Below are 21,162 nucleotides of genomic sequence, written 5' to 3' on the forward strand. Positions count from 1 at the left end.
CCGCGATGGGTAATGCCACGGTGGAAATTGGTGGCGGTGGGCTATGACGGTTGGGAAGTGAGAGAGAGCATCAGCATCTTGGTGCGTCTTACCGTACCTGTAGACGACTTCAAAGTTGTGCTCTTGTAAGCGAAACACCCAGTGGCCAAGTTGGCCCGACAAGTTTTTTAGTGACAAAAGTCAGCACAATGTGTTGTGGTCGGTGACGACTGTGAAGTGGCGGCCGTGGAGGTATCAACGAAATATTTGTACCGGCGTTACAACAGCGAGGCCCCCTTGTTTGGTTATTGTGTATTTTTTCTCAGCAGCAGTCAAAGCACGACTGGCGTAAGCGATGACACGTTCATGGGCGGTGTTGTCACGCCACAGTAGAATGGCACCGATGATGACGATGATGGTGATGGAATCTTTATAAATTCAAAAAGAGGGGACCGGCCGAGAGTTTGGTTACGCTGCTTAGAAGAGGTTAGCGGAGATTCCTTGGAACACAGCGGCCTCCAGCGCACGTGAGACCACCCGGCGTTGCTGTGCAGAGTCCCTGATATGCAGTAGGGACTCCCATGTTTCTTATGTGTGAGAATAATCAGCGTACTGTGGGCACGTCCATGCCATGTGTATAAGGGTGGCCGATTGTGAGCCATATTTACAGTGTGGTGTCACGAGGTGTGGGTATATCTTCCTATACAGCCGGGGGTTGAGAATACACCTGTCTGAAGATTGCTCCAAAGACCGGCATTACGTCGAGGGAGGTCTTTATGAGCCGCAGGATAGCGGAGACAACTTAGTCTGTAGTGCTGTAGAATGTCTGTGTAAGTGCCCAAAGGAGTCACCGAGACCATGACCACTGGCGTCAGTGTGAAGAATGGTGGGTTCACCTGGATCGACGCGACACAGTGCCGATTCGGATGTCAGGGCTTGCTGCAATGACAGGAAAGCCTTTTCACAGTGTTCGTATTAGACGAATGTCATAATACTTGCAAGCAGTTGATGAACTGGAGATGCAAGCTTTGCGAAAGCGCGTATATGAAGCGCCAAATTAGGATGCCATGCCGAGAAAGCTGTGCAGGTCTTTTTGATGCAACGGACGGGAAAAGTCGAGGATGGCGGCAAGTTTTTCAGGATCTGGTCAAATAATGTCTTTGCTGACAAAGTGCCCGAGAACCTTTATTGCCTTGCTTGCGAAGGTGCCTTTTTTTCGTATTCAGCTGTAAACCAGCTGTTGCAAGGCAGCCTAAGACTTCTTCGAGATGTTGCAGATGTTGCGAAAATGTAGACGAAAACGCTATGATGAATTCGAGGTAGCATAACAGGCTTTCCAGTTCAGACCACGCAGGACGCTATCGATCCTACGTTCGAAGGTAGCTGTTGCGTTACAAAGTCCAAAAGGCATTACGTTAAACTCGTGTAGCCCATATGAAGTAGTAAAAGCCGTCTTCTTTTTGTCAGATTGGGACACTGGTATTTGCCAGTAGCCCAATCGTAGGTCAAGGCTGGAAAACTACTCTGTGTCATGCAACGAATCTAGTAAGTCGTCGATTCGTGGGAGAGGGTAAACATCTTTGTGCGTTATTTTGTTCAGTGCCCGGTACTCAACGCAAAAACGTACTGTTCCGTCTATCTTTTGCGTCAAAACAACTGGCGAAGACCAAGGACTCGAAGAAGGACATATGATATTTCCTAGAAGCATGTCTGAGACTATTTCCTTGATTATCTTCCTTTTTGCAAGAGACACACGGTAAGCGCGCCGGTGAATGATTTGGGAGCCGTCAGTCTCGATATGCTGAGTCGCGCAAGTTGTTATACCAAAGACAGCAGACGTCAAACAAAGAGAGATGGCTGCTCAATAAATTCAGCAATTCTTGACTCTGGGCTGCGGTGAGATCAGGGCTTATTGTCCCCAATAGAGGAGTGCGAGAGTTGAGTGGCGGCGCGCTTGGCTCTGGTAGGTCTTCTTGACTTGGTAGGGCAACAATTGCAACGGGATGCGGGTCAACAGCGCATGTGACTGTTGATCCACAGGCCAATAATAAGGGTTCGGGGGCCTTATTTAACGCAGTAATAAAAGCAGACCCTTCAGAAAAACGAACAACGCCTGGAATGATCAGAATGCCTCGATGCACCGTGTGGCCATAAGTTAGTAGAAGCATGTCGCCATTCACATTGTTGATGCAAATAAAGCAAATTTCTTCTTCTGGGGATGGCCAAAGTACATAATCTGAAGTGATGACGAGGCGAATGCCCTCTTCGTGTTCCGATACAGGAGAGTCGGTGGGATTGAGGTGCATGAGGCGCTGACGACAAGATATAGAAGCGCATGCAGATGACAGGAAATCCCACCCGAAAATGAGTTCGTGGGTGCACTCACAGAGAACTTCAAAGGCAATATGATGACGATTACCATATATGGAAACACGACCTCTACACTGAGCGAGTGGGCGAGTAATGGCGTTCGTCACAGCACAGAGACGGGCCCGAGTAAGCTGTTGTGACTTGTGGAAATGGGAAAAAAGTCGGAGTGAATAATCGAAATAGCAGCGCCAGTATCCACTAGAGCTTCGACGCGTATACCTTCTACTAAGAATATCAACAAGTTCGACGGTCTGTCTGGAAGAATTGCTGGCTGTGGGTTGGATGCAGTTTCTCCTCCTAAAACTGCATTGGGGAGTTTTCCGAGTGGGCATTCAGAACATTTTAGGCGAGTTGCAGAGGCGACGCGGAATGGTGATTGGGAGTTGGTGAGCGGCAGCGAGCCTCACGGTATATCACAGGCAGATCCATACTGTAATGTAGAGAGGGCGAACTCTTAAAGGAAGATTACTAAGGCGTGCGCTGGTATTTCATGAGTGGACTGAAGCATCCGCGTTCCCCAGGAGCGTTACCACGTTGCTCGTCTTGTTGGCGCCTTCGACAAAGGTGAGATATGTGACCCCTACCGCCACAATATTAACAGATTCACAATATATATATATATATATATATATATATTCCAGTAGATCCTCCGTGAGCGGTCACAACGTAATTCATTTCGACGTTTCGGCCTAGAGTCTGGCCTTTATCAGGATTAATGATACAGTTTGTTGGTGCTCAGCTTTATACAATCTCAAATCAGAGGGAAAGGAAAGAGGAAAAAAGACAGAAAGAAAAAAAGGGAAAAAAAGAAGAACAAAAGAAAAAGAAAAAAAAGAGAAGAAGAAGATAAAAATAATATACGGTGGACTCCCCTCGGGCGCCCCCCTTCCACTCTTCCTTCCACTTCCCCCTCCACTCTTCCCTCCACTTCCCCCTTCAACTCTCCCCCTTCTCCGCTTAACCTTCCCGATGTCAGGGGTTTGTGTATGTTTCCTTTCACTAACGCATTCCTCCCGATCAAACGGCGCCTCCTGGCATTGGCGGTTCGGTGTGGGGCAAAAAAGAGCTTTTTTTAAAAAGTGCTAAGCCTTTAACTACTCTTTTTTAGGAAGTCCTAAGCCTTTAACTACTCGTAGTCCCGTAAACAATTCGTCGTAGAAGGAGGGGTGCCGCGTATTGTGGCAGAGGCTGGTAAGCGGGCATTTTAGGAAGTTCTAAGCCTTTAACTACTCGGCACCCTGTCAACATTTCGTCGTAGAGGGGTGCCCCGTATTGCAATAGAGGCTGGCAAGCGGGCGCAATGCGAATTCCTTGCCCGCTTCTGGATTACGCGTGTAGTGGGGGCCTCCCTGCTGTGCACAGGGTTGCTGTTGAACATGTCCCTCATTCCACTTTTTTGGTGCTTATATGTGAATTTAGATGTAGGAGTGTCCGTCAGCGCCATCTATAAGGTAAGCGACGAGTGTAAAACACTCTTTTATGTGCATGTGTGGCGTCACGTAGCACGTGAACCTATTACGAATGGCCAGATGAATAATAGTCGCTCGTATACAACCTAATGACACCAAGTCTGCCAGTACGAGACCCTCGTTAATGAATAAGAGAAAAAAAGTGTAGACCTAAGGGCTTGTTTTTCCATGTTTTGACACAATATTAATGAGATCAAACAGACAGTAATGCCAAGGAATGTACAGGGAAGTTATTAGAACCAATCGAATGTAAATAAAAAGAAAGAAAAGTGGGTGAAAAAATAACCAGCCGTGAGCAGGAATCCAACCTACGACTTTCGATTGACGCGTTCGATGCTCTAACCAGTGAGCTATCACAGTGGGCTTCCTTCCATCCACTTATTTGTTGTTTATATGTGAATTTAGATGTAGGAGTGTCAGTCAGCGCCATCTATAAGCCAAGCGACGAGTGTGAAACACTCTTTTTTGCGCATGTGTGGTGTCACGTAGCATGTGAACTTATTACGACCGGGAAGCTGATAAATAGTCCGTCGTATAATATATATATATATATATATATATATATATATGGCGCAACGGGGCGTTGTCAACATAGATAAATATATTTTTTTCCCAACAGTTTCGGGAGGGGTCTTCCTTTCTTCAGGGGATGATCCCCTGACGAAGAGAGGACCCCTCCCGAAACTGTTGGGAAAAAAATATATTTATCAATGTTGACAATGCTGCCGTTGTGCCATATCCCATAACTTCACCTTCACGAAGACTAACTGGCCCATTGAAATAATACTCCCAATATATATATATATATATATATATATATATATATATATATATATATATATATATATATATAAGGCCCCGCCGCGGTGGTCTCGTGGCTAAGGTACTCGGCTGCTGACCCGCAGGTCACGGGTTCGAATCCCGGCTGCGGCGGCTGTATTTCCGATGGAGGCGGCAATGGTGTAGGCCCGTGCGCTCAGATTTGGGTGCACGTTAAAGAACCCCAGGTGGTCGAAATTTCCGGAGCCCTCCACTACCGCGTCTCTCATTATCATATGGTGGTTTTGGGTCGTTAAACCCCACAAATCAATCAATCAATATATATATAAGGGAAACAAGTGTATACTTAAGGGCTCGATGTTTCGTGTTTTACACAATAATAATGAGATTTAACAGAAAATAATGCCAAGACAGGAATACAGGAAGTTATTGGGCTGACTGTAATGTAAATGAGAAGAATGAAAAGTGGGTGAAAAGATAACTTGCCGTGGGCAGAGTCCGAACCTGCGACCTTCGAATAACGCATTCGATGCTGTACCACTGAGCTACCATGACAGCCATCCCCCCACTCACTTTATTGGGTATCTATGTCAATTTAAACATCGGAGTGTCAGTCAGCGCCACTAGTAGCCATGGCGGCGAGTGTGGCACACTCTTTTATGAGCCTGTTTGGCGTCACGTAGAACGTGAACTTATTACTAACTGGCAGCTGACCAATAATCCGCCGTATACAACCTAAAGGCACCATGTCTGCCAGTACGAGACCCTCGTTAATGAATAAGGGAAACGAGTGTATACTTCAGGGCTCGTTGTTTCGTGTTTTGCACAATATAATGAGATCTTACAGACAATAACGCCAAGGAAGGTATAGGGGAAGTTATGAGGCTAATTGTAATGTAAATGACAAGAAAGAAAAGTGGGTGAAAAGATAACTTGCCGTGGGCAGGATCCAAACCTGCGACACTCACACACACACAAATATATATATATATATATATATATATATATATATATATATATATATATATATATATATATATATATATATATATATATATATATATATATATATATATATATGTGTGTGTGTGTGTGTGTGTGTGTGTGTGTGTGTATTTATTTATTTATATTCAAACATCACGGTTCAGATGACGCTTTATTCAAGCAACAGCAAGATGGCGCCGATGATGAAGAGGGCCTAAGCGAAGACTGATGATGGTTATTGAAAGATGAGCAAGATGAACTGCAATAAATTCTTACACTAATTTCCCCCGTCGACGGAAGCGGCCAGCCTGTACGCGAATTACGCCGTGGAACGCATACGACAGGGCTTGAGACGCGAAACGTGCACAATCTCTGTCCCGCGGCAGCGTTAGTCAGTGGGCGCAAGAACAGGTGTGATACGGTAGTTCACCGGTGAGGTCTGTTCGACAACTTTGTTGGAGCCAAGGTAGCACGACTCAAGCTTCTCGCACAAACCAGGCGTTCGTGCAGGAGTCCACAAAAGTACATCGTCGCCAGGGTGGCAGAGAATGACGCGATGAGTGGCATCGTAACGATGTTTGTGATTTTCTTTGCAAGCTTCGGAGTTAACACGGGCAAGAAGACGGCATTGTGAAACACGGGACATAAAAATGGCAGCATATCCACAAGTCATTAATAGAGAGTGGGGCGAAGCATCGACCCGTCAATTCGTTCTTGCTTCCGCGGGTCTATGCGTCCGTCTGTGTGACCGTTCGTGCGTCCATCCGCCCGTCCGTGCGTGCGTCTCTTCGTGCGTGCACATCCATCTGTGCGTCCGTCCATGCGTTTGTCCATGCATCCTCCCTGCGTCCGTCCATGCGTCCATTCGTCAGTGCAGCTATCTGTGCGTCTGTCCATGCATCTCTGTGTGTGTCCGTTCGTCCATCTAGACAACATTCTAAGTACCATCATCCCGCATCTTTTCATCATATATGCGCCCATCTGTGTGACCGTCCATGTGTGCGTCTGTTCGTGCGTCCACACTTCCATCCGTGCCTCCGTCGCTGCGCTCGTCCATGGATCCGCCCCTACGTCCGTTCATGCGTCCATTCGTTCGTGCAGCCATCCGTGCGTCCGTCCATGCATGTGTCTGCGTGTTGTTCGTCCACCTGTTCAACGCTTCAAGTACCACCATCTCGCATCTTTTCATCATATATCCCTCGTATAGAAGCACCGCCAACCAGCGGATGTTCCAAGGACATAATGAGAGGAGGCACACGAACACTTTCGTATGGCTTGTGCTTCGCATCTACTTCTCACCTTTAACCACCTCGAGTTCATGGTATATACTAGTTCACTGTATTCATGGCACTGCGGCCCAACGCTCGCTACACCTTTCTAAAACCGAAGAGGTTACGCCCAGCGAGTATAACGTAGCAACCCTTTCTTCTCAGGTAGTGCTCAATGTGCATGTCAGTGGCTGCTATGGGGAAAAAGAGACAAGAGAATTCGGCTTTTAGTTAACGCGCACGCTGCGAGCTTTTTATTGTTCAACAACGCACAGAATAAATCTCTCACCGGCACCACCTCGGGCGTCAAAATTTAAGACTGGTTACACTCTTACTTCGACTACGGAAGACGAACGGGTGCCGCCATAGGGAGCTTCGCTCCTAAAACTGGTCGCAAACTACTGGTAAGAGTTAATGGGGCCAGAAAAGAATGTAACATCGAGTGGTGATGTCAGTTGGCGTCTGTATACTAGAAACAATGGAGAATGGCCTGTGGTTTGTTGAACTGACGTATCATATGCATACGTGACAAAGGGAAGAATGGCATCCCAATTGCGATGGTGCGGTCGGATATACATGGACGGCATGTCACACAGCATGCAAGAAAATCTTTCCGTTAAGTCATTGGTTTGTGGGTGATAGCTAGATGTTGTTTTATGAACTGTTTTTGATGCTTGAAGAACTTCACTGAGCGTGCTTGAAAGAAATGCCTTGCCCCGGTCGCTCAAGAGAACATGAGGTGCTCGGTGACGTAGGTAGTAGCATTCAAGAAGAAAGTTGCGGCCTCGGAAGCAGTTCCTGAAGTGATCGAGGCCGTCTCAGCGTATTGGGTCAAGTGATAAACTGCGGTGATGATCCATCTCTTGCCGTCTGATGTAGTTGGGAGGCGTCCGATGAGGTCGCTTTCGACGACAGAGGACGACTTTGCTGGGCAAGGAAGTGGTTGTAGGGTCCCGACTGGAGTAGTAGTGGGCTACTTGCGGTGTTGGCAAAGTGCGCACGAGGCCACATACTTAGCTACCGTCGTGGAAAGACATGGCCAGCAGAATCTACTGCAGATGCGCTCGTAGGTTTTCTAGTAACCCGAGTGGCCTAACGTCAGGTCGTTGCGTGAAGCGCGCAGACTTTCGGTGCGTAGTGCGCTTGGTACGATGAAAACCCATCGATGGCCTTCAGGGTGGAAAATGTATCGATAGAGCACATCATTCTCCAACTTGAACTGGAGCCTGGCATTTGGGGAAGATGAAGCACCGGTAAGTCGACCGATGAGGTCAATGCAATAAGAATATGCTCGCTGGTGAGTGGTAAGTACTGACGGACGGGTGGATGAAGGTAGAGAAGAAATGGATGATATCGACGAGGCATCCTTCGCGTAGCCAATTTGACAAGGGAATGTGACGTGCGTCGAAGGCTGCGACAAAGGGCTTCGAGACAAAGTGTGGCCATCTTGGTGTTGTGTTCCGGTCATGTAGATGTCGTCAGTCATATGAATGCAACCGGAGCCTTGAGCGGTGAAGTCACCCCGACAAGGTTTTGATTGTGGACAACCAGCAACGAGCATGGTGGTCATACACAACAGTAAAATGTCGACCATGTAGATAGGGATGAAATTCTTGGATGGGCCAGACAACAGCCAAGCACTCTTGTTCTTTTATCGGGTACCCCTTCTCTGCACAGGTCAGTGGGTGGCTTGCATACGCGACAATTTTCTCGCGAAAGGAATGGTCGCGCTGGAGGAGTACGGTGCTGATTTCTTGGCCACTAGCGTCAGTGTGTAATAACGTAGGCGCCTTGTCAATCAAATAACAAAGCACTGGCGCTTGAGCTCTTAAAACATTGCGTGCTTGAGCTCTTAAAATGAGGCTTCGCATTGATCCCTCCAATCGAAGGAACCGGTACTAGCAAAGAGCTTGTGGAAATGAGCGGCAATGCTGGCAAAGTATCGAATGAAGCAGTGAAAGTACGATGCGAGTCTAAAGAAACTGCGTAGTACTTGGAACGAAAGGGGCGTGGAAAACTGAAGACTGCGGAAATTTTGCCCGGATCGGACTGGATGCCATCTTTACTAATGAGATGTTCCAGAACTTTTATAGCTGTGTTGCCGAAATGGTATTCTTTGTGTTTAGTGGAAGTCCAGCATTCAAGAGACATGTGAGAACTTGATCTAGGCGTTGCAGATGATCAGCAAAAGTGGAAGAAAACATGACAACATTATCAAGGTAACATAGACAAGTTTTCCACTTGAGGCCACGAAGAACATATTGATTGATATGTGGGGTTTAACGTCCCAAAACCACCCATTGATTATGAGAGACGCCGTAGTGGAGGGCTCCGAAAATTTTGACCACCTGGGGTTCTTTAACGGGCACCCAAATGTGAGCCCACGGGCCTACAACATTTCCGCCTGCATCGGAAATGCAGCCGCAAAAGCCGGGGTGCGATTCCGCGACCTGCGGGTCAGCAGCCGAGTACCTTAGCCACTAGACCACCACGACGGGGGCCACGAAGAACAGTATCAATCATCCTTATAAATTTTACATAGGCCGAACGGCATTACGTTAAACACGTAAAGACCGTCCGGCGTTGAAAAGGCGGTCTTTACTTTGTCTGCTTCGTCCATTAGAATTTGCCAATATCCGGACCGAAGGTCAAGGGTAGAGAAGAACTGGGCGCCTTTCAATGAGTCGAATGCGTCACCTATACGAGGCATTGAATATACATCTTCTCGGGTAATCTTGTTGAGCGTGCGGTACTCAACACAAAATCGTACCGATCCATCCTTCGTTTGTAACAACACAACGAGTGTTGACAAAGAACTGGTAGAGGGCCGTATTATGTTTGTTTTAGCATATCGGTCACGTTCTCCTCGATTATCTTGCCCTCTGCAGAGGAGACTCGGTAGGGGCGACGGCGTACAACAGTCTGACCTTCAGTGTCTATGAGATGATGCGCTACTGTAGACTGTCCCAGTGCCGAAGCATGGGCGTCGAAGGAGGCTTGGTGTTTCGTTTGCAAATTTAGCAACACCTCACGTTAAGAAGCAAAAAGGTCGGGATTATTCCCGAGAGCAAAAGAGGAGGAAGTAACAAACTGGCCCTGTTGCGGCTGAGCTGGCAAGACGTCAAAGAGACCAATGATGCCGGTTGGGCATTCACATAACACGACACTGTAGAACCTTTGGGTAGGAGGACAGGCTCCAGGATTATCGCAGCATTGTCTTTGAGCCACACCAGGCAGAAGGGGAGTACAACGCCTCGAGCTAGACAGTGGCTGGAAGGGGTGGAAAGGACGTCACCATTGGCAATACTCGGAGAAGTGATGGTGATGAGTTGCTCCTGACCCGGCAGCAGTCTGGAATTAGAAGCTTTGAAAAACGCAATGATTTCTCATCGCGCGTTCACTGCAGTGATCGGTCTCGGTCATCTGGACTACACGTTGACGGCAAGAAATTAATGCAGATGCTGGTGAGAAGAAGTCCCAGCGTAAAATTAGTTCATGAGCACAGGAAATTAAGACAGCGAAGGTGATGTGATGACGAATACCGATAACGAAGACACGCGGTGTACATTGGGCCGATGGTCTAATTATTGCTCCATTGGCCCCAATCAAAGATGATCCAACGTAGGTTGTCTTCACTTTTCGCAATCGAGAACACAAGTCGGCACGCATAAATGAAATAGTTGCTTCCATGTCCTACAAAGCCAACACCCGCAAACCTTGCACAGTCACCAATAACAAGTTTAACGGTCGTTAAGGAGGACTTGGGTCATTTCGCTGTGATGCAGTTTTCCCTTCAAAAACTCCACTGTTTAGTTTTACGATCGCTGGGCAGGCAGTTGAGAGACAGGCCGAAGTGGTGAAGCAGAGTGTTGGAGTGGTGAAAGGGAGCGTGGTCGGGAGGCACGTGTATTGATAGTGGTTTTGGAAATTTGCACAGTAGACGGGGATCGTGATTGGAAGGACTGTCGACATAACGGTAGTAACCTCGAGCACAGGTGTCGTGACGTTCAAAAGTAGCATAACCGCGACGTTCATCTTGCTGCCGACATCGGCAGAACCGGGGAAAGTGTCTTTGAAATCCACAGTAGTAGCACATAGGCCGTTAGGCCCGCCAGGAAGAATGGTAGGTAGGGTTCGGTGAAAGGGCGACTAGAGGTGTGAGATGGTCGTGATCAGGCACAGGCGGTCGTACTTGAGACGGCGAGGGCTGCATTGAAGCGATCTGTGCGTGCGAAGTGCGTTGGGGGCAAGGTGGAGCTTGGTGGGTGCTTTAAAATGCTGACATTTCTTCCCTAATAATGCCAGGCATATCGCTAGAGACGGCTTGAGCAGAAACGTTCTTAGAAAAAGGTACACTGCAGGCTTGCAATTCCTCTCGAATGAAGGATCGGAGCTCCATATTGTTTGCCAAGGGGTTCTCGAGAAGTCGGGTCGCAGGCGGGTTGTCTGCAAGGTATCGAGCCGCTGGCATTCAGAGACGACGTCGGAACCCGTGTAAGGGTTGTTCGCGACAACAGCGTTGAAAGCGGTAGGTCCGATACCCTTCAGAAGGTGTCGGACACGATCCGATTCTGGCATGGTGTCGTCGATACGGCGGCAAAGTGCAAGCACATCCTCAATGTAAGAATTGTAGGAATCACCGCAATGTTGAACGGGTTCTGCCAGTTTTTTCCGAGCAACTTCTGAACGGACGGTTGGTGTGCCGAAAATACGTCGGAGCTGAGGTTGAAGGAAGACCAATCGTGGTAGTCGCTCTCGTGGTTTAAAACCATGCCTTGGCAACCTGAGCGACTTAAAACTGGAGGCGTGCTTATTTCGATGCCTCGTTCCAGTTTTTATAGACACCTACGCGGTCACAGTTGCCGAGCCAGTCTTTGACATCTTCGCCAGGCAGACCGGAGAAGATTAGAGGCTCCCGCGGGGGGTTGTTGACCGGGCTGGGGTTAGCGGTGGGTGGTTTGGCTGGGTTTGCTGTTGGGCCATGGTGCTCTGCTGGCGTAAGCGACGTCCCGAACGGACATCTAGGATCTGTGTATGGATGAAGAGAGGACGAAAAGATCGGGAAGCCCCTTCCACTACTTGAAATGTCACGGTTCAGCGGACGCTTTATTCAAGCAAGAGGAAGATGGCGCCGGTGATGAAGAGGGTCCAAGCGAAGACTGATGATGATTATTTACAGACGAGGAAGATTAAGTACAATAAATTCTTATTATATATATATATATATATATATATATATATATATACGAATGTCCGATCCCGTAATGCTACTCTGACGAAGGCCGTGCCACGGCCGAAACGTTAGTAAATACGATCCTTTTCTTATGTGCTATCTTCAAGTTATTTCAATATATATATATATGCTCTATGCTGGCTGCTCTATGCTGACCACCATGCTCTATGCTGGCTGGCAAATCTCAAGGACCCGTCAGGTCGACTAGCAAGATGGAGCCTTAGGCTGCAGGAGTATGATATTACGGTCGTGTACAAATCGGGAAGGAAACACAGCGATGCCGACTGCCTGTCACGCTCTCCCGTCGATCCAAGTGTACCTGAAGAGGACGACTTCCCGTTTCTAGGCGTTGTCGACACATCCAAAATCGCTCAACTACAACGAGATGACCCGGATTTCCTGGCACTTATACAACACCTGCAGGGTCTCGACGTTCAAGTCCCTCGCATATTCTCCAGAGGGCTTTCCGCGTTCTGCCTTCGAGGAAGTGTCCTTTACAGGAGGAACTTCGAACCTAATGGTGAAACGTTTTTACTAGTCGTGCCCACAGCCATGCGAGAGGAAATTCTGCACGCATGCCACGACGAGCCAACATCTGGACACATGGGTGTGAGCCGAACATTCGCCAGGATTCGCCTGAAATACTATTGGCCTAAGTTGCTCGCATCAGTGCAGCGCTACGTGAAAACTTGTCGTCAATGTCAACGGCGCAAAACTCCACCCGTAAAACCAGCCGGCCTTCTCCAGCCAATAGACCCTCCAGATGCCCCATTCCAACAAGTCGGCATGGACTTCCTAGGACCTTTGCCGACATCGCGTGCAGGCAAGAAATGGATAGTCGTAGCCACAGACTATCTCACCCGTTATGCTGAAACTGACTCTCTATACAGTGCGACAGCTGCCGAAGTCGCCAAGTTCTTTGTGAACAACATAGTGCTCAGACATGGTGCGCCAATCGTCGTTATTACGGATCGGGGCACCGCATTTACTGCAGACCTAATGCAATGCCTGATGCGCATGACAAATACCGATCACAGAAGAACAACGGCGTATCACCCTCAGTCAAATGGCTTAACCGAACGCCTCAACAGAACTCTGACCGACATGCTATCAATGTATGTTGATGTTGAACATAAACAGTGGGACGAAATATTACCCTACGTAACATTCGCATATAATACAGCCGTTCAAGAAACAACCCACGTTGCCCCTTTCGAACTAGTATTCGGCCGAAGAGTGACCACCCCGCTGGATGCCATGTTACCACTACAGGACGAAAGCAGCTATCCACCTGACTTAGATGACTTCTTTCAAAGAGCCGAAGAAGCACGGCAAATGGCAAGATACCGAATACGCCACCAACAGCACGTCGATTCTAGTCGCTACAACAAGCGACGCAGTGACACACTTTATCATCCCGGTGACAAAGTGTGGATATGGATACCAGTGCGCCGCCGCGGACTCTCTGAAAAGCTTCTTTGCCGATACTTCGGCCCTTATGAAGTACTCAACCGTATCAGCAACGTCACTTATGAAGTTAGGTCCGCTGGACACGTGAGTTCAAGACGCCGCAATCCCACGGAAGTGGTCCACGTAGTCCGCATGAAGCCCTATCATGACAGATCGTCGAAAAACGAGTGAGAGTGCGCGTGTATCTTTTCACTGTCTTAAGCATCGGGACGATGCGTCTGAGGAGGGGGGCAATGCTGCGACAGGTTCGCCACATTCAAGTAGCCCGCCACAATCATCGTCACCAGCACCAGCAAGACCCGGCTCGGCTGGCATGCGCCACGCGTTCGGACGTTCAACAACGAGGAAGAGGAAGTTAGTCAGATCTGTGCCACTCGGCTACTCGAACTTGACGACCATAGTTTTTAGAATCGTGGGCACAAGTTCGCCCTAATAAAGACGCTTGTTTTTTTTAACCTGTCGGCGTCAGCATCGCTACAATATATATATATATATATATATATATATATATATATATATATATATATATATATATATATATATATATATATATATATATATATATATATATATATATATATATATATATATATATATATATATATATATATATGGGCTCGGTGACTGCGCCACAATACAGTCATCTAATCCACTTCCCTTTGTGGTGCAGGTCAATAAATAATATGCCCTCTCCACTAAACAGTCGAGAAATTACTTTTTAGTGCAGTTTCCGAGCCCCGACAGCTGTATTACTATTGCTGCTGAGTGTGCTGATGTTATTCATTCGTTACTGATGCAATCGTGTGACATCAAACCTAATACTGGTGCTAATGCAAACGTTGTTATTCTTACTAAACTACAAAAGCTAAGCACCAGCCAGGCTCATTCGATTGCCGATTTTCAGAGTCTTAAATCTCAGCTAAGCGCAACGAATAAAACAATTTCAGACCTAAACAAACGAATGTCCGATCCCGTAATGCTATACCAAACGCTTCTTCCTCTCCGAATTGATTTTGAAAAAGGCAAAGCATTATAATTATCATGACTAAAGAATTGAAGTGCTAGAAGCCTCGCTCCATGACGCTGAAAACTGGTCGCACCAGAATAACCTACTTTTCTAGGGTATTTCTGTCCATACAAGAAACAAAGCATGGCCTGAATCCGAAAAAAAACGATGATTGATATCTGCAGTATTACCTTCGTATACTCATGCAGCCTAGTGAGATTGAGCGTGCAAATCGTCTGGGTCATCTTTCAACCGAAACCGCCCCATAATCTTGAAATTATTATCACACAAAACAAGGGACGCACTTTTATCAAATGGTAGTAAATTGAAAAAAATACTACGCGGAGTATCGGAGAGGACTTCTCTCGCCCCGTTCAACAAGCTCGAAAGCAGTTGCTCGCATTTGCAAAAATGTGCTCGGACAAGTACTCCCTACGATTTAAAACATGCCCCGCCGTGGTGGCCTAGTCGCTAAGGTACTTTGTTGCTGACCCGCAGGTCGTGGGATTGAATGCCGGCTGCGGCGGCTGTATTTTGGGTGGAGGCGAAAATAGTGTAGGCCCGTGTGCTAAGATGTGGGTGCACGTTAAATAACCCCAGGAGGTCGCAATTTCCGGTGTCCTAGTCTACGGCGTCTCCCATTATCATATGGTGGTTTGAGGACGTTAAACATCATATATCAATCATTATGATTTAAAGCACTGCACGTTGGTTCGAAGCGATATACATTTGACACATCATTAAACGCTCTTAAGGAAGTAGGATAGCAGTCACCCCACATACATCCAGCATTTTTGTGCCATATGGCTTGCACCCCACACGTTCTCTCATTTTTCATTATATTCATTAACAAAGGTAGCCTTTTTTCAAAACGAGAACTTATATCCAACATTATTTCTGCTCCCAACAGCAACATACTCGTGCTAACAGAAACATAGTTTAATATAGGCGTAACAGATGCAGAAATCTTGACCGATTTGAAGGAATTTTACGTGTTTCTAAATGCCCGAAAAGGCTCACGGCGTGGCGGATTACTTGTCCCGATTCATCATGGCTTACTTTGCACTGTCATTACCATAAATTATACCCATACGCTAACAGTCTTACTTGGCGTCGGCTATATGCCCAAAAAAGCGGATCCAAACTTTCCTCTTCATCTGAACGATACCATTCAAAAACTTTCTTCCACTTATCCAAATGCCTAAATTCTTCTCTTTGGTGACATAAACTAACCGGACATTGACTGGCAAACCATAACTGATTCCTCATTATTATGTCAAGCAGAGCCAAAAAAAATTCATCGACGTGTGCCTTAGTTTTAACGTCACACAACTGGTCTCCTAATCAACACGTGTTTCACGAGGATCGGCAAATATTCTCGACCTTATATTAACCGATAGTCCCCAAAACCTATCGTCTATTCACTACCTTTCTGAAATAAGCGATAACAAAGTTATTCATGCTCTATTTTCATTTACTTAAACCCAAAAGCAGATGACTAACAACACGATTCATTTTTATGATAAAGGGTAACTATGGCGCAATACCTGATGATCTCAGCAACGTTTTGTTAATGAGCATGAATCTACATTTCACACACGCTCTATTTATGACAACTGGCTGATCTTCAGAACCGAAGTAAATCTCCTGTCCAATATGTTCATTCTGAAGATCACTCTTAACACTAATCGCAATCAACCATGGTTTTCCCAGCAGTAAAATAACTTGATAACAAGAAGACGCAACTTTAGGCACTGCAAAACGCACTGACAAGCCTTGCTGCTTGGGAAAAACACATGCCGCTGAAAAATCACTTCTACAGTCCGTTAGTAAAGCCAAGCATTTGTTTTATATATTGACTTAACTAACCTGCTACCCAGGAATCCAATGCAATTCTCGCAAGTTTTAAACCCGACAAATCCTTCCGATATCAGACTAACAAGTGATTCGCACGAGAAACTGACTGGCCATGATCGCGCAGAAATGTTTAACAAATAATTTTCACCTGTATTTACTATTGAACTCGACACGCCCTCACAGTCACCCTCCTTTAATTTAGAAACTTTCATGCTAGCGGTCACCCCCTTCTAACAAGGCATATAAAATATTAATAGAAAATTGGAGCTTTTCTCATCAGCTGGTATGGATTCCATACAATCGAAACTCCTCAAAAATGTGCAATCGACTCGTGGAGCATACTCATGTCTTACCTTTTCACAGTCACTCACCTCAGGAGTCATGCCCGCTGATTGAAAAACAGGCAAGGTCATGCCTGTCTACAACTCAGGTAACAGAAACTCACTGTTGAACTACCACCCAATCTCTTTAACTAGCGTGCCCCGTAATTTTATCGAACACGTCAATACTCGCGAATCGTCAATTTCCTGAATTCCAACGCACTTTTCCATCCTTCACAGCGGATTTCGCTACGGCCGCTCCTGCGAAACCTAGTTAGCAAAATTCGTTCATGACCTTCAAAGTAGGCTCGATAGCAACACTTAAATTGACTCAATCTTTCCTGATTTCGCAAAAGCTTTTGATAAAGTTCGTCACCAGCGTGTGTTACCAAAACTTACAAAGCTTAACTTAGAACCTAACGTCTTCAGGCAGCTTAAAGAGTTTGTAGGTAGCCGTTCTTAATCCGCCTGTGTTAATGGCCATCTCTCTAAACCTCTTCTAGTAACCTCAGGTGTCCCACGAGGGTCTGTTCTCGTCCTCTTTTATTTCTGATAGATAAGAGTGACTCACCATTGCTTACACCCTATATCATTTACATTTTCACTGTTGATCTTGTAATCTACCATGCCATTACTAACCATCCTGACGATTCCATTCTTCAGAGTGACCTTAAAATTATACTAAATTGGTGTGATGTCTGGCGAATGACTCTTAACCCTACCATACCTAAATTGTGTTCGGTCGTCGTAACAATTCCTCTCGCTTCCACTTCTACATTTCAAATCATCCATAGAGTTAGTAGACACGTATAAATATGTAGGTGTCACCCTTTTTTTTAATTTATCATGGCGCACACATATTACTAACATAATTTCAGCATCGAATAACACGCTTGGTTTTCTGAAAAGTCACCTCCGTCTCACCCCACCTCATGTAAATTACTGGCAAATAAATCACTCATAAAACATAAACCAGAATATGCATCTGCGATCTGGAGTCCGCATTAGGCACATCTAATTACTGCATTGGAAGCGGTTCAAAACAGGGCCACTTGGTTCATTCATTCTTAATATTGGTATTACATCAGCACTTCACCCTTGAAAGCTGCATCCGGTCTACCACTTTTTTCCCATCGTTGTAGCATTGGTAGTCTTACCCTTCATAAGTTTTTTATTTCGTCTTTCAATCAAGAACCGTGTATCACAGCCGCATCGCGCATTTCCCACTGCTCCAGTCATTCACTTCAAGTTGCCCGTCCGCCATCACATACTACTGCTCTTTCTGCTTCGTTATACTTCAAAGCAGCTTCAGACTGAAACGGCCCACCCTATGACATCGTCAACATCGCCTCATCATCTGCTTTCCAAGAACACATCAGAGAACATGTGCAATGTTAAGTGAATCATTACTGTTAGATTTCTTTCTTGTCATGCCACCCCTCATGTAACACTCCCTGAGTTGGGGCCCTAAAGAAAATAAAACTGAACTGAAAAGTGATGTAGTATATATATATATATATATATATATATATATATATATATATATATATATATAGATTGTGTGTGTGTATGTGTTGGTAAAGATTTTCAAATACGAGTAGTAGTTAGGCCCTCATTGTTCTGGGGGTACGTTTTCAGGGTGCACGCAGCCAAGGGGCTTCCTAATTTACACAAGAGGAAACTCTGGTGCTAGTGTATACGGGAGCTGAAGCGCACGGCGCTTCAGCGAGCATGGGAATGATGGGTAGTACACAAATTTGTCTAATCTTCGTACTTTTGGCCTGCTTCTGGCTCCGTGTGTGTTCGTGTGGCTTGGAGTTGTTTTCTCACGAAACAAAAAATCAGCAAATGTTCAGCGCTTGTGCTCCTCTACCTTATTTTTTTGAAAGCTTACCTTTTAAAATCAGGTCACGAAGTTCAAAGGGGTTAGTCCTTTTCTTTAAACGAAGCCGTAACCAACAATAAACAAAGCCGCTAGTACAATTCGCCGCGCGCAAGTATGAAGACTAGACAAATATGTGTACTACCCATCATTCCCAAGGTCGCTGAATGATCGCAGCACCACAGTCCCCTCTAGTTAACTTTAGGAAACTCTATGCATGTAGCAACTCGCCCACTCGCAATTTCAAATCAGACATATTTCGCATTCTTTGATAAAGTTTATGCGCAATGGTACCTTGACGACAACCACAACCATTCCTTGCAGCAAAAGTGGTTTTTTTTGCCCCCCATCACGATGCGAAAGCACCTTCGTACCACGTGTTGCAGCCCAGTGGAACAACTTCACTCCTTAAATTTTACCTCTACACGCACACATAGATACACGTAACTCCTGTAACAATTCTTCGTTCCGCTTGTAGATTTTTCATGCAAGCTATATTTATGTGTGAGTAGTTACGCGTTTTTTTCTAGCATAGAATGGATTCTTTTCTTGGTAAGCCATGCAGTCGTGTGTTTACTTCGTAACAACGGCCCACTTTGTCATTTCTTAAGAATTCTTGGTATATCACATTTCATTCAGGGAATACTTCTGTCCTTGCAAAGAAGGCCTGCATTTTGCTTTGTCTTCTTGAAATTTGCCTCTGGTCACTAACCCACTTGCTTGGTGCACTTGTTACAGTTTCCTTAAAAGTTCTTTAAAAATATCAGCCTTCTTACTAACAGTCACCAAGATGCATAACTTTTTCGTACGCTGTAATGTTTTGGTAATATTGTTCGTCCTGGACTATGTGCATCATTTGCGCGAACTGAGCTGCGTCGTGAAAAATCAGGTGCAGCACTACGTAGAACAACATAAAAGAGAGTGTACAAACACCATCTAACATCTCAAACTTAATAGAACAGCTTCCAACTCGCTCACTCTTTCAGCAAACTGACTTCATCTTTATTTTTAGCAGATGTAGACGGAAACTGCTTCATGGGCAGGAATCGTCGCAGAATTTTCTATCTTGAATACAACAATTTTTTCCAGCACAAAAACTGATGACAGCAAGGAAGACGAATCCAGAGGAAAAATTGTCAAAGACGAGAAGAATGTCTCCACAAAGGTATGCAGTTTTTTTGCAAGATTAGAAGAAATTCGAGTGTATATATACCGCAACTAGCGTTGTGTTTTTTCCGCAGATGACAAATTTTTTTACAACAAGAAGTGGGCAGGTTAGTGCGAGGCGCAATCGCTGACACGCTCGCGAATAATATTATGTGAACAATTTTTAGTTGTGCGCACGAAGTGGACATTTCAGATAAATGTCAGATGAGGACTAAGGGCACACTCGGCGTCAATGACGATTGGCGGGATGTTCAGGTGTGGGAGCTTTATTTTGCAATGGACAAGCCTCGCCCTGAAACAAAAATTATTCTCTCTACAGTTTTACTATAAAATAATTGCTAATCTTGTTTTAGAAACCTATGCATTCAGTCCAACCCGTTAACTATACCGGTTTTAACATTACGTCGGTTATAGCAAAACAAAACCTGCTGCACCTTCAGCTTTCGTTCGTTTTCTATGGAAAATAAGCAGCTTACAGCAATAGTAGCACTCTACATTTTCGGTTAAAACAATGAATTTTGGCTGTTGGTTTTCCATGCAAAAAGTAGTTGAATATAGAAGCCTTGAAAACAAAGAAGAAAAATGCTATCTTGGCCACCAAGGCGAGTCGATCTTTGCAAGAGCAACAAATTAGAAGATCACGCGCCAAAAGGAAGGAAAGCAGATGGGAACGTGCCCTGTGTTTCTCACGCTCAAATGACACACAAAACGTGCTCACAGCTACAGATGCACGCGAAGAAGCGTCTCAGTTGTTACTTCGCTGTGCCTGAAAAGCGCGCTTGTCACAAACGTGGACTGCAATGATTGCAGTGAGTTTTGGGCGCCCGGTTACTACAGAAGAATCACTCGGCATAAAGCTCTAGGCCAGGCAGGGCGTACGATCCTTCCCTCCTCGCCACCGCGAGATATCGACGCGCAAAGGAGCGTCGCTCTCTTTGTCTAAGCGGGGAAAAATACACGTTGGAGAAACTACGCGCCACATCGGGTGGGCGATGTGGTGACGCGCACTCGTTGTGCCATCTTGCTGGTAATGCTGAAAACACTATTCCCCTCGAGATGCCCGTCCACAGCGGTAAGTGGTATTTATGATAAGCTTGCCGTTTGAACGATGAAGGACGTTGTCTTCAATTAACGCCTCGCATTCACGATTAAGAGGACCCAAGTTCAGCCCCGCATGCCGACGCTGGTGGAAAGATCCAGCTGAGTGTGTACATATAATTTCTATTGCAATAAAACAAGAAATTCGAGAAGCTGCTGACCTCTCGTCTGCAACCTAACATCCTTCAGCATCCCCCTTCGGACTCTTAGTATGCTATACCACGCTGTGCAGTGGCATTGTGGCAAAGCTGACTTAACACCTACTTGGGGGTGAGAGTG

At 45.9% G+C, this 21,162-nt stretch overlaps 1 protein-coding gene across 1 annotated transcript in view; it reads left to right on the plus strand.

Annotated features, from left to right (window-relative positions):
- LOC119163043 (ATP-binding cassette sub-family C member 2) overlaps nucleotides 1-20,589 on the plus strand; it is a 796,039-nt gene extending 775,450 nt beyond the window's left edge. The window contains exons 18-19 of the mRNA XM_037414979.2: nucleotides 19,708-19,783; nucleotides 20,506-20,589. Of these exons, the coding sequence (XP_037270876.2) occupies nucleotides 19,708-19,783; nucleotides 20,506-20,589 (160 nt within the window). The remainder of the gene's footprint in view (nucleotides 1-19,707; nucleotides 19,784-20,505) is intronic.
- The last annotated feature ends 573 nt before the right edge of the window (nucleotides 20,590-21,162 follow it).

The sequence above is a fragment of the Rhipicephalus microplus genome, chromosome 9 (genome assembly GCF_043290135.1).
Source record: "Rhipicephalus microplus isolate Deutch F79 chromosome 9, USDA_Rmic, whole genome shotgun sequence".
NCBI lineage: Eukaryota > Metazoa > Arthropoda > Arachnida > Ixodida > Ixodidae > Rhipicephalus > Rhipicephalus microplus.